Source organism: Poecilia latipinna, unplaced genomic scaffold (assembly GCF_001443285.1).
Source record: "Poecilia latipinna isolate Pla-1442-1.1 unplaced genomic scaffold, P_latipinna-1.0 Scaffold823, whole genome shotgun sequence".
Lineage (NCBI taxonomy): Eukaryota > Metazoa > Chordata > Actinopteri > Cyprinodontiformes > Poeciliidae > Poecilia > Poecilia latipinna.
The window spans coordinates 15,195-28,440 of record NW_015113439.1 but is presented as its reverse complement, the minus strand read 5'-3'; the positions used below and the strand labels follow the sequence as shown (position 1 = coordinate 28,440).

Sequence of the window (13,246 nt, the reverse complement as noted above, 5' to 3'; positions counted from 1 at the left end):
CAAGTAACTTATTGTTATCCTTTCAACTTAAAAATATGCACTATTTACATGTAAGGCCTCACTGAAATGCATTAAAGTTTATGTTTTTTACTAAACAAAATGTGAACATTCGCAGATTTATTTCTACTTTTATTCACATATCTCACATGTACAATCTGCCATGTGAAATTAATGCAAAATACACTGAATTCAAGGCTGTATGTATGAACACTTTTTAATGCTTCTTTTACTTTTTTTTTTTTTTTTTACTTTTACCAGCTACTTATTCTGCAACATTTCAAACACAAACTACTAAAACCCAAAATGGCTTAGCAATAAGCGTATGTAATCAATAGCAGGCTTCAGTAACCTATTAGTCAATCTATGTAACATTATTGAACTAATTACAGTTTATAAGACTCAACACGTATATATAAAAATAAATGTAAACTTTGGGGGAAAAGTGAGTGAGTTTGTGTCCGAATTCCTGACGCAAAATAAAAATGAACTTTATAAAACAGAGCTGTTGTTTTTAAGTTCAGATCGTTTTTGTCTCCTGATGCTGAAGCATTTTTTGTTGTTGTTTTTTTTGTTTTTTTTTGTGGCTGCTTCAGATGCTAAGTTAACCTTAACCTTAACTTTTGTGGTAGCTTCAGAGCCTCACAAGACGCGTAAAACCATTGGTGTGATTTCCACAGCACTCTGCCGCAGAAGATCTGGGTCACGCTCGGTTTATGCTGCCAGTAAAGCCGTAGAGTTTTGAACAGAATTGGAGATGACCTGTTATTTTTTACCGTTTATTTTGGTAACAATTAACTCTTTTTTTTTTTCTTCTCCTGGTTTTTATCTGAACTGTTTCTGAATTTTTATTTGACATTTGTCACCTTTTTTTTCTCTCTGGTTCTGTCTCGTGCTTCTGCATTTGTTAGGCAAACTTTGCTTACTTATAGTCACATGACCCACACTTAATAGTGGAACTCAAGACCGATGAGTAAGCCTGTTGAACGCAGCTCGAAGCTAAAGGAAAGTTGATCTTTGCATCTGTTTTATAGTCAGAGTGCTAGGACTTCAGACTCTGCTACTAACTAGAACTTCCCTCTCATAATGTTTTAAGTTATTTTACATAATTTTGACTTAAAACAGACTTTCTTCTTTCATTTTTCTTGCAGCCTCATGTTCCTGTATGTCCTTTAACCCAGAAACCAGGAGGCTGTCTGTAGGTATGGATACAGGAAGTATCTGTGTAAGTAAAATCTTTGAGACTCTTTCCTTCCTCAGGTGATCACTCAGTCAGCTGCTTTCCATTTTGTTCAGGCACTAAAAACATCTCAAGTATACAATATCAGTTTAAGCGGAAAAAAATTGTTAAAGAGAGGAAGAAATAAAGTTGTACATGAATGAGCCGCAGCACTGCACTGTCGCAATAAAATTGTTTCAGGTAGATCTTCTGGCAATTAGGAACCCAGTTTTCTCCCCTTTATGAAAGATGGAGTGCAACAAATCCCCGACGGTGTGCGCAGAAATCTTCTTTGATGAGATTGTCGGGGTTCATTAATGTGGGGATGGCATATCTGGGTCATATATCTGCTGGCAACTCATCCACAATGTGCTTCCTGCAAGAAAATAAAAAAATCCATGCAAATTGCTGCACTGCTGCTCTGGGCATCGCGACCCACTGCTGTAGATTGTGGTTGGTATCTGTTGAAACAGGTCTGCCAGCTGTGGAGCGGGTTGCACACCTCCAAATTGCACGTACACAAGTTGACACAGGGAGGCTATGAGCTTTTCAGGCTGCAGTTCAAATGCAAAATGTGCTAGTTGTGATGTAAAAACGAAGTTCTGGAGTCATTTAAGGATTAGGAGAATTAAAAAAAAAAAGAAGCATAAGCATCATCTCATAAGCTAATGTCTAAAATACAGTTGTACATCAATGTGTAATACATGTATAGGTTTACATACATTAGCCGCAGTACAACCTGAGTTTGAGCAGCTCGCAATGAACAGTGAAAAATAAATGTGTGCTCAATACATTCTGGCTGTTCTGTGGAGATGGTCCTTCTATCTCCATAGGAAAGGAGAAAGAAGAAGGAGAAAGTCCTTCTTTAAGCTGAAACTGATGGTAGAGGTGCAGAAATCTCCCAATTAAAATAGGAAAATCCAGCAGATACTAAGACAATATTCAGCCCACAGTGACAGTTTTGGGTTAGAAATTCAGAAAAAACAGCTGGGATAAAACTATTTGGTTTCTGAAACTCGATTGGGTCTCGCAGTTTCATTGCTTTGTTTTGTATGTTGACATATGAAATGACTCAAACTGGAGCACCAAAGATTGTGGTCTTTTTGACAAAATAAACTTGATGCAAAGCATCGTCATGGGGTTTGATTTTTGGTATTTTAATTTGGAATGAGAAAACTCCACGGGAAAAATCGGACGAGGCCACAACAGCACGTTGCAGATTTTAATCTCAGAACCTGAAATCTGAAAAGCTCCCACAAGGGTTTTAAATATAGTCGTTGCCTCAGAGGAAGCTGTCGTGCAGAACAACTTGTTTCTTTCTGCACTGGCCTGCAGGTTCTCCAGTCCTTCACAGTCGTGTTTTGATGAAACGGTGTTTACTTTTCACCTCGTGTTCTGTGTCTCTTGGTCATTTTTATCATTGACCTCGTTGGGTGCAAACAATCCTCTCTGTTTTTCTGTCTTTCAGGAGTTTATTCTGTCAGAGGACTACAACAAAATGACCCCGGGGCTCACATATCAGGGTGAGACGCGACGCTTTTTATTTGTCGGTTATTTCCCATATTTTGAGGCAAACCGGGAGTTTGTAAAAACAGAAATTAATGTTTAATCTTAGAAGACCTGAACATCATTCCTGTATTCCTACAGTACATTGCAAGAAATATACACACTCCCTTTAACTTTTCCACATTTTGTCACATACATCAATGTATAAATGAATGAATGAGTTATTTGTCCATTCCTCTTCGTAAAATATCTCAGACTCAGTCAGATTAAATGGAGAGTGCTTGTGAACATTGATGATGCCGTTCCAACGTCTTGATCTAAACCATTCCACTGTAGCTCCAGCTTTATGTTTAGGGTTATGTGTAAATCTGGAAGGTGACCCTGCGACCCAGACTCAAGACTTTTGCAGCTTCTGACATATTTTATTAGCTCCATCCATCATCTACCAGCCTCCCTGACCCGTCTGCTGGTTTTCTTGGTCTTCATGATGCTGTTTGTTCACTAATGTTCACTAACAAACCTCAGAGGCCGGTAAAAAACAAACGGCCGTCACACTTTTCAGATTTTCCTTCCACTTCGATGTTATGCTCTGCTTTCTGCTGGTCTGTCACATAAAATTCAGGTCTTGGACTTTTGTTTAATTAATTAATTGCATAGATTTTAAGGCGCTAAACATTGTCATGCAATTAATCATATTGTTTTTTTTTCTTCTTTTTAAAAAAAAGAACGCTCAGGCCAGAACCTTTGTATTCGCGCGTTTCTGGTACGCCCGTTAATCTGACGCACTAGAGGCGTTCGCAAACAACGTCGGCGTCCAGAGTTCGCCTTTTTAAAGAAGGATTTTTCTTCGACGTAGTTACATGAATGCACGTGGAAGTTTAATAACGCTTGAATAACCTAAATAACAGATTACAAACAATAAAGTCTGTTGTTGAGCTAACATGTTTATTCATTCAATAATTTAACAGCAAAAATGGTTTTTGGATTTAAAATTGTAGTTATTTTGTTGCTATGCAGATATAGTTTAAAATGTGATTAATTGATATTAATTAAATACAGAAACTCCAATGAATTAAATTAAAATCTGAATCAAGACCCCCCACTAGTAACGTCCAACTAAATATTGAAGCTTGTATTTGTAGCAAGACACAGTTTGAAGAGGAACGAAAACTTCTCTCATCGGATCAAGATGCTTTCATTTCTTGGGGTTTTTAACCCCAATAATCGGGCTTTACTGCACTTTTCTATGGCATGTTATAACGTTATGATGCTACGCAGTGTTATCTCGGTTTCTTGTGTCTCTTATTCTCTGTGTTCACAATTCCTTCCCGATTATAATTCACTCCAAACGCAGGCTCCCGTACCGCAACGCTGATCGATCTTAACCAGATCGTTTTTGTCTGCTCTCTGTGCCTGCAGCCCATCAGGGCCGAGTGGCGGTGGTGCTCTTTGTGTTGGAGATGGAGTGGCTGCTGAGCACCGGCCAGGACAGAAACTTCACCTGGCACTGCTCGGAGAGCGGCCAGCAGCTGGGGACGTACCGCACCGCGGCCTGGGTCTCAGGACTGCAGTATCCTCCAACACCTCCTGTTATCGTCATCTGCAGGTCACCTCGCCATGCAGGGGCGAACGTTCACACGAAGGGCTTCGAATTTGGTAAAAAACAAATAAATAACCGTCTATAATTATGAAAGCCCGCTCTAATTTAAGAACGGAGCAATTAGAAGAAGAAGAAGAAAAAATAAACAGGGCAATTGAGATTAACTTCCAGTGGGTTTGTGCTAATGGAAGGGACTAACAATACGAATCAGTCATGCTGCTGTCAAGGAAACTGTCTGAGTGGGTTTCTGTAATGGGCAGATGAAAGGCTGCGAGTGCTCGGCAGTAACACCGATCCATACAAATGAACCCGCCGTCGGGTCATCGCAGCGATGATATCCTGCCTCGGCTCGCTGGCAGCGCGTTTGGCAGTGTGTGGAACCGGCGGAGACTTTTTTTTTTTCTTTTTCTTTTTTTTTTTCTGGAGGCTGTGTTGGCGTAGTGGAAGTAAGTGGGTATGATGTTTGCTGCCAGTCGGCATTAAACTCACATTAATGGTGTTACACCGAGGATGAATTTGTTTTCCAGGCAGATGCAGGACGTTAGTGGATTATAAATAAAGAAAAATCACATGTAGGTCTCTGAGGTCAATTAAGCAAAAATGTTGAATGATTTTAATGGGCACTAAGAAACACCATCATCCCATGAAATACGTGCAACTGCATAAGGAGACTCTATTCAACGATGGAGCTTGCATTTTAACGCCATGAATCCACGTCTATAAAAATCTAACCACAGTATGAATATGATGATGCAAGTATTTATCATAGTCTGTTTTTTTTTCTTTACAAGAAATAATAAATAATAAACATTAGACTACAGGGATCCAATGATGTCTGGGAAAGTCTGGAGTCTATTTATTTATTCTTTTAGATTTTCTGCAGCTGGACTATTTTAAGCATAGAAAAAAGATCAATAGGAAAACAAGTTCCCGCTTTCCACATTTTATCTCTTATTGTGTCATCTGAAAGAAAACAAATCTGAATTTCTACACAGTAGAGCAGTTCTTAAAATGATTTAAATTCAATTTGGATCGTTTAGCTGTGAGTTGAAACATCTCAACATATTGTTTTTTCGAGGTTCGTGTGAAAACAGTTTTTAATATTTTGAGCTGCTGCCGTTTTCAGAAATTAGTTGTATGTTTTGGGTTGTAATTGTATTAGTTTAAAATGTGAAAGCTAAAAATATGTTTTGAAAGGAAAAACAGACTGTAAAGAATTTTTTTTTTTTTTGATTTAGGCTTACAAATTGCATCTTCGGCTTCTTGACCTACATGATAAAGGTTTTACAGATTTATACAGTTTTGGGAAATTTAAGTGTGATGGATTTTGAAGTGGAGCAGATTTAACTTGTTAAGAGAGATTGAATTAAGCAGTGACCTTTACCACACTGCTGGATCAGAAACCTCAGTTTCATAATATATTGACCATACAGACTGTAAAACACAACTAGGTAAATCATTTTCTTTCCACTCAAATGTCTGAAAAAGCTTGAAACTTGAGCCCGGAAAAATTGGGAATTTAATTTTTTAAAATAAAGCACATAAATTATGAGCCAAACTGGCATCTGTCTTGTAATCCAGTATGCAAACTTGCTTTTGTTTATTTGTTTTAATCACTACAGATAGTTGAAGAACCCAGATCTTTAACAAATGTAGACCTTAAGGAAGAGTGTCTAGAAGAAAGCTGATGTTGAAAGTCGTCAGACATCTGGGTTGCAGTTTGTCAGGGAACGCTGAAGGAAGTTTCTGGTTTGTCAAGACCCAAACTTAGCTTTTTTGTTTTTTTAGCCAACATTAAAAACATGTGGTGCAGAAAAAAACATGGTGGTGACAGCATCATCCTGTGGGGGGATGCTATTTTTCAGCTAGGTCAAGGAAGCTGGTGACAGTTTGTAGGCAGAAGCTAAATATAAGAGAGTCGTGGGAGAAAACGCTAAAAACACTGGCAGAGCTACAAGGGAATGGTTCAAATCAAAACACATTCATGAGTTAAAGATTTAAAAACTATACAGAATCTCTGGCAAGGCAAAAAATCAAATGTCTATTTTTTATTTTTTTTTCCTTTGGTTGAACATTGTTATAGGAAATTTGCCTGTTTTTTTTTTTTTTTTTACTTACTCCTTTCTGCAGCCATGTGGCAATGATTGAGCCTTGTGGTGAACTAACAGGTTGGGGAGGGTAAACGTTGCCCGCAGCCTGAGACAAACCTCCGAAAACAACTTTCACTTAAGCATCACATGCAGCAGCTGACACGTTTGGTGCAGACTTTTTGGTAAAACGCAGAGCTCATTAATTACAATCAACTCTTGTTTGTTCGGTGAATTGTTTCTTAACCTTCGACCAGGTTTGATGTAGAGACCAGGCACGCCTTTGTAGGGGACCAGTCTGGTCAGGTGACCATCCTGAAGCTGGAGCAGGACAGCTGCAGCATGGTTACCACCTTCAAAGGACACACAGGTACATCACACCAATACACCCACACACACTCGGTTCCTTTGTTTGTATTACAAAAATTTAAGCTGTTATCAAATGAAATGAGCTTAACAAATAGCTAAGTAAAAATGTCTAATAGCAGGGAGTAAGCTATTAGTATAAGTACATATTAATGCAAACTTTTATGAGAAAATTCAATTATTTTCTTATTTAATCAATGCAAAACAGGTTTGATGAGTAAGAAAAAAAAAAAAGAGAGAAAACATCCTGCCACAGATCAGAGGGGGTTTTATTTAACTTATCTGCTGGAAGGACGGCTCAGTGATTCGCTCAGTGACGCAGACCTTATCTGATACTGATTAAGACCTCATGGTGCAAACTTAAAAAGTGACGGAGATGAGCCTTGGTGACAGCCGATGTGGAGAGAGTTTCAACCAGTCAGTGTCGTTGGTTATGCTAAATTAGTTCAGCCTCATAGCTTACCAATGCATTTAAATTAATCAGAATGTGGGTTAAACATTTCCAGTGAGTATTAAACTGACAAAAAAAAAATGCTGTTTATGAACAGGAAATCTGACTCTATAAGTAAAAATGAAAAAATTGCATCCGGTATGATTTTACTAAAATAATGTTTAACAGGATGTCCGTGTGTCCTGAAAAGGTCTTATATGGATATGCCTAAAATTAAGGCCTTAAAATCTCTTTAATTCATAAAAATGTAAGTTGGTCTTAAATTCATTAATCACAGGTCTTAAATTACTTTGTTGTGGCGGGACTATTTAATCTAGTATATTCTGTGTAGTTTTTCTTTTTCCTGCAGGACATTCCAATCACACGAAAGTTTGTCTGGTTTGCTACCAGTAAATAGGTGGTAATATCCCCTTGCTAGCTATGTAGCTAGTTGGCAAGCTGCTAATATCCCCTTGCTAGCTAGCTACATAGCTAGCTTGCTATGTACTGACTGATTGAAGAGGCTTACTTCTCATATGGATTATCTAGTAAAATGGTATCTATTAATACCATTGTATTAATACATTATGTATCTAGCTAGCAAGGGGATATTAGCAGCTTGCTAACTAGCTACATAGCTAGGAAAGGAATATTAGCAGCTAATTACTAGTGACTAGCTACAAAACTTGCTAGTCAGCTTTTTTGCATCTATCTTGGGTAAGTGCAAACTTATTGCCAGTTGGCTGAACGGTGTTCGTGTTCACCACTGGATGCTACACATCAGGTGCTACATTCATACTTGGAGTCTTAAATTTGAGTTGGTGAAACCTTCAGGAACCCTGGGTAGCAAATAAACAAGCTAGCTTATTTATTTAAGAAGTATGGGAATAACAGTCTTGGTTTGGAAAGCTGATGGTTCATCCTTTTGTAGCTTACGAAATGCTGCACATGTTCAGACTGTAGTCCCAAAATAGTTTGCCATAACTTTTTCATAGTCATGACATTTAGACAAGAAGACTATCAGTTCAAAAAATGCCACCTTTTCCACAGTTTTCGTCAGATTGTTTTAGGTGTATTTATATATGCGTAAGTATGTTCAAAAACGGGAGGATTTATTTCATGAACTCGTCTTTGCTCGGCAGGTAACGTGACGGCGCTGTGTTGGGACCCGGCTCAGCGGGTGCTGTTTTCCGGCAGCTCTGACCACTCCATCATCATGTGGGACATCGGAGGGAGGAAAGGCACCGCCATCGAACTGCAGGGACACAAGTAGGAAACGCTCACCTTCAGCAGGACGAACCAATTAGCTCTGAGTTTGTTCTCAGCTTTTGTAAATAACAGATTTGAAGCAGGTTTCGACGACGCGAAGCCCAACTTTAGCTTTCGTTGACTCATTTAAGATTTGTTTTATTGTGTGTGTGTGAACTGTTGTCAGTGACAAAGTCCAGGGCCTGTGCTATGCCTCACACACCCGCCAGCTCATCTCCTGCAGCTCAGATGGCAGCATCGTCATCTGGAACATGGACGTGACTCGGCAAGAGGTGAGCGTGTAACTGCTGACATCGAAGTCGACTCAGCGCACCGAATCGTTCTAAAGAGAAGCAAATGAAGATCAGTTCAGCCGCTGGCAGCCGTGGAGGAGCGTTCTTTGTTTTCCTGTTTTGCTCCACTTGTCTCCACACAGTTAGCTGGGACCTAGTTTTGTCTTTATTTAATCAGACCCACATTTTTGCCTCTGTGTTTCGCCCAAAACCTCTCTGCTCTGCTCTGAAACAGCATCTTCTCCAGCAGAGAAACACTCGCTGCTGGAATACAAAGTATTTTCACTGCCTCTGCCGGATCAGTGTTTTGCAAAGGTTAAACCAAAGTTCAATGTTTTTTTGCTGAATTACCTTGTTTACGAGAATCACTTGACACATTTGGCTGACTGCCGCTCTCGTGTTTGTGTGATAAACACGGATCCGGAGTCGGGGCAGAGCCATCCGTTTGTAGCATGAAGACCTACAGCACAGGAAAAACAGACTTGGTGGCCTGGTTTCACAACAACAGAAACAACAAAATGTCTGAGGCTCAATAAAAATCCCCCAATAACTTCAGCTTGAAGTTATTTTTGGGGTTTTTAGGAAGACTGGAGTCACCGAGGAAAAGTTTTTATATCAGTTGTGGTGAAAGAGGCGACACAATCTGGATAGAGCTCTACAAACCGATGTGAATTTTGCTTCGGGCCACAGCTGCAACTAACGATTAGTTTAGTGATCGATTATTCTATCGATGGATGAAAAAATTGGCGCTTTCTGCATAATTTTCCTTTAACGCCTTAATCCGTTTTTATACAGTGTTAGAAATACATAAAGAGATGCAAATAAATAATTCAAGTCTTTTTTAAAAAAGGAAAATAAACATTTTATTGTGTGAAATACAATAGCAGCAATACTTCAGCCAACACTTAATGATTTGTAGTAAAGGATGCATCCTCACTCAGCTAAAAAAAAATACTCCTTACTGCTTCACTTAGCATCAGCACAGTGTAGGGCTGATCTGTTTACTATTTCTTGGTTATCCAGTTAATAATTGGATAGCAAATTGTGCTAAATACCATATTTTTCTAAGAGAATGTGAACCAGGTGAAGCTAAATCTATGCCACTTGAGTTCTGGGTAAAACATTTTTCAGACAAAAACATTTTTTAATTTGTAATCAAATGTGAATGTAGATATATTTTTGCTCAGTTTTTGCTTCATGGCTGCTCTGAGTGTGTTGGTTTATCAGAATTGTGCTTTCTCTGACATTTTTTAATGCACAGCTGAAACAGCTAAAGTCGCTGGGCGGAATTGGCTGTTCACCAATCGGGGCATAAAATCAGCAATTTCTGATCGCGTGCCAATTTTGTTTCCTAACTCTCCCCATTCTTTGTTTCAACATTGGGAATTTTTTGTATCATGCATGTGTGCAGACTCCAGAGTGGCTGGACAGCGACTCCTGTCAGAAGTGTGAGCAGCCTTTCTTCTGGAACTTCAAACAGATGTGGGACAGTAAGAAGATCGGCCTGCGACAGGTACGTCACGCTGGCTGACCCAGAACTCCCTCGGCTTTTATCATCGGGCGGGAATAGCCTCTCTCTTTCTGCTCGAGCAGCCGTGCATGACCGTATCCCTCCCGTTATTCCAGAGAAAACATTCCTAGAGCCCTTCACTTCTGCCACGCTAATGCTGAGAAAACATCCTGCGGCTCTTTTATTGCCGACTTCTCGTAAACGGCTTCATGTTGCGTTTACTCCTTTAAGAGTGTTTTCTGGTTGTGTTCAGGGTTTTTGGACAAAGTGGCAACATTTTCCCAAGTGCTGCAGAAAGAACTGACAACATAATGTTGGTAGTTTTTGGCAATTTATTGTTGTTTTTCCCTTGTCAAAATGGGTCAAAAGTTTAGGTATATATATCCAAAGTTTGGTAGTTTCACCCAAATCTCCAAAACAATGGATTCATAGAAGGAACAATAAGTTTTGGAATAACTTGGCAGAGTCCAGCCTGTTGTTCTTTGAATCCAGTAGACTTGGAGAACTTCTGCTAGATTTGATTTCCATCTGAATTGTACAAAACATTTGAAATGTTTAGAGATTTTTTTTTTATATCACAAAAGCCTTCTTTACAGGAATGTTTACACCAAAAGTACAAGTTCCATTTGCAAATTATTTCACTTATAAAATGGGAAAAATGACTCGTTCCATTGTTCCAGACTTACAACTAGAACTTTTTCATCAATATTAAGGAGTTATTTACTTAAAACGAGCCCTGTATCTTGCTGAAAAGTTACTTGTAAGTTAGTTTTGTCTTATTTCAAGTGTGTTAAGATGTTTGCAGTAGAAAGTACTTGGTAATTGTATTTTTTGCAAACAAACTGCATTTCTCCTGCAGTCTCCGCTCCTCCGGCGTTCAGTTTACATAAATGTTGCATCTTTTATGAGCACCTGCGATGGTTGGCCGGGCGACCATTCGATTAGCGTTGGAGAACGCTTTGACTTTCTATCTGTGGGGTTTGTGTTGTAACAGGCAAAGCTCTCATTTCCCTAAGGCAGATATATGCTCCTCATCATCAGTCTGACACATTGCACATGTAAGAGGTGATATTAGATCTACTGTTACAAAAAGCTTCCTGCAAAAGATTCAACTCAGAGACTCTATATATGTAACTTTTACAATCCTAAGAGCCATATTTGCTTTTAATCCAGCTAATTAGGAATTGTTTAGAGCTGCAAAAGTCACAAGATCATTAAAAAAATAGCAAAAAAATCTGTACTTCAGGTCAGTTGTAATTTTTAAAGAACCAAATTTTATTTCTGCTTCTAGATTTTAAAATACAGTGAAAGCATAGAATTTTTTTATTTATTTATTTTTTAAAGAAGACGGATACGTTTTCTTTGTGGGATGTTGACATTTATGAAAAATTAAATCCGAAAAAAGTTCATCGTTTCAAACGTAATGACAAAGAAAATATAAATCAAACAATATCATTGCTATTCAAAATAGTATTTGGTTTTGGACAATCAATTTATTGCATGAAAAAACCCCAGCATTTATTACTTTTTTAATTAAAACACTAGTTGATTTTTTTTTTTTTCTTTTTACCATTTTAAACCAGAGTTTTTAAGAACCATTATGGAAGGTCCAAAGCCAAAGACTGACTTTATTCTCTGGCTCACTGATGAGAAATGAGGGTCTTCATATGAGCTTTCGCAACACTTAGCCTCTCATGTTTTCCTCAGCACCACTGCCGAAAGTGCGGCCAGGCCGTGTGCGGCAAATGTTCGTCCAAGCGCTCCACCATCCCCCTCATGGGCTTCGAGTTTGAGGTGCGAGTGTGTGACAGCTGCCACGAGTCCATCACCGATGAAGAGTGAGTCACAATCAGCCTCTGTCGATGCCGTATACTGTCCCTTTGTGCTCCCGGCGTCCCCCCTGGCGCTCTCACGCTGACGTCTCTGCCTCTTCTCTCCCTCTGTGTGCGTTTCAGCCGAGCTCCCACCGCCACCTTCCACGACAGCAAGCACAACATTGTTTACATGCACTACGAGCCCACCACGGGAAACCTGCTCACCTCCGGCACCGACAAGGTCGTCAAGGTCTGTACCGGAGATGGCGAGTTTTTCGACGTTGTAGTTCGAGGGTTCGGACACCAGGGGGCGACAGATGCTCAAGAAACTGAGCCAGCCATTTTCTATGAGTTGCTCAAAAGCGAAGAAGACAAAATTGAAAATGTTAAAGTTGAAGCAAAAATAATAATACAATGCAGTTTAAATTTATTGAAAGACTTTTTGACCATGTAATTTGAAAATACATCTGCAAATTCAGACATTATTCTGGCTGAATATTGTTGGTTTTCAGTACACTTGTGCTTTATCCATTCAAGCTTTGAAAATAGGTCTAAAACAGTTATTCGTCTTAACCATCATTAATCAATGTTGGAAATAATTCTCAACTAATTTAGTAATTGATTAATCATTAAGCAGACTATATAGACTCTAAAGTCATGTCATTTTCTGAAAGAACAAGCTACATAGAGCAGTAATTAAGACGAAACTGTACAAACAAATGCATACATTTTGCTTTTAAGATAAAAAAATATATAGTTTTTCTGTAAATATGTAAAATAACAAAAATAACAAAGCCAGAGTTATGTCAGAAGCTTGTTGGTTCCCTACCAAAAAAAAAAAAAAAAAAAAGTAATGGGCTCGGTTTGCAAATTGATAAAGGACCTATACGCTAATTTTACTTACTTATGTCTATTTTTTTTACCCGTATGCTTTATTTTGAGAAAATCAACAGTAAATTGAAGCGTTTGTGCCTCATTTTAAATAGAGTTGTTTGTTCCACAATCCATCCAGCTATACTTTTTCTTTTAATTCAATTGAAAATATATAGTATATTCCTCTCACACACTAAAACATTTTATTCTTCAGTTTCTTCTTAGCCTCTAACTTGGCCGATCATTTTGGCGGCCCTTATTTAAACAGAAGTTTTTCTTGTGTTTTTTTTTTTTTTTTTTTTT

At 38.6% G+C, this 13,246-nt stretch overlaps 1 protein-coding gene across 1 annotated transcript in view; it reads left to right on the top strand.

Annotated features, from left to right (window-relative positions):
- The window catches only part of wdfy2 (WD repeat and FYVE domain containing 2), a 30,453-nt gene that overhangs the window by 11,405 nt on the left and 5,802 nt on the right, over positions 1–13,246 (top strand). The window contains exons 3-11 of the mRNA XM_015047373.1: positions 1,149–1,222; positions 2,685–2,739; positions 4,142–4,292; positions 6,667–6,779; positions 8,348–8,474; positions 8,641–8,746; positions 10,158–10,259; positions 11,964–12,094; positions 12,212–12,320. Of these exons, the coding sequence (XP_014902859.1) occupies positions 1,149–1,222; positions 2,685–2,739; positions 4,142–4,292; positions 6,667–6,779; positions 8,348–8,474; positions 8,641–8,746; positions 10,158–10,259; positions 11,964–12,094; positions 12,212–12,320 (968 nt within the window). The remainder of the gene's footprint in view (positions 1–1,148; positions 1,223–2,684; positions 2,740–4,141; positions 4,293–6,666; positions 6,780–8,347; positions 8,475–8,640; positions 8,747–10,157; positions 10,260–11,963; positions 12,095–12,211; positions 12,321–13,246) is intronic.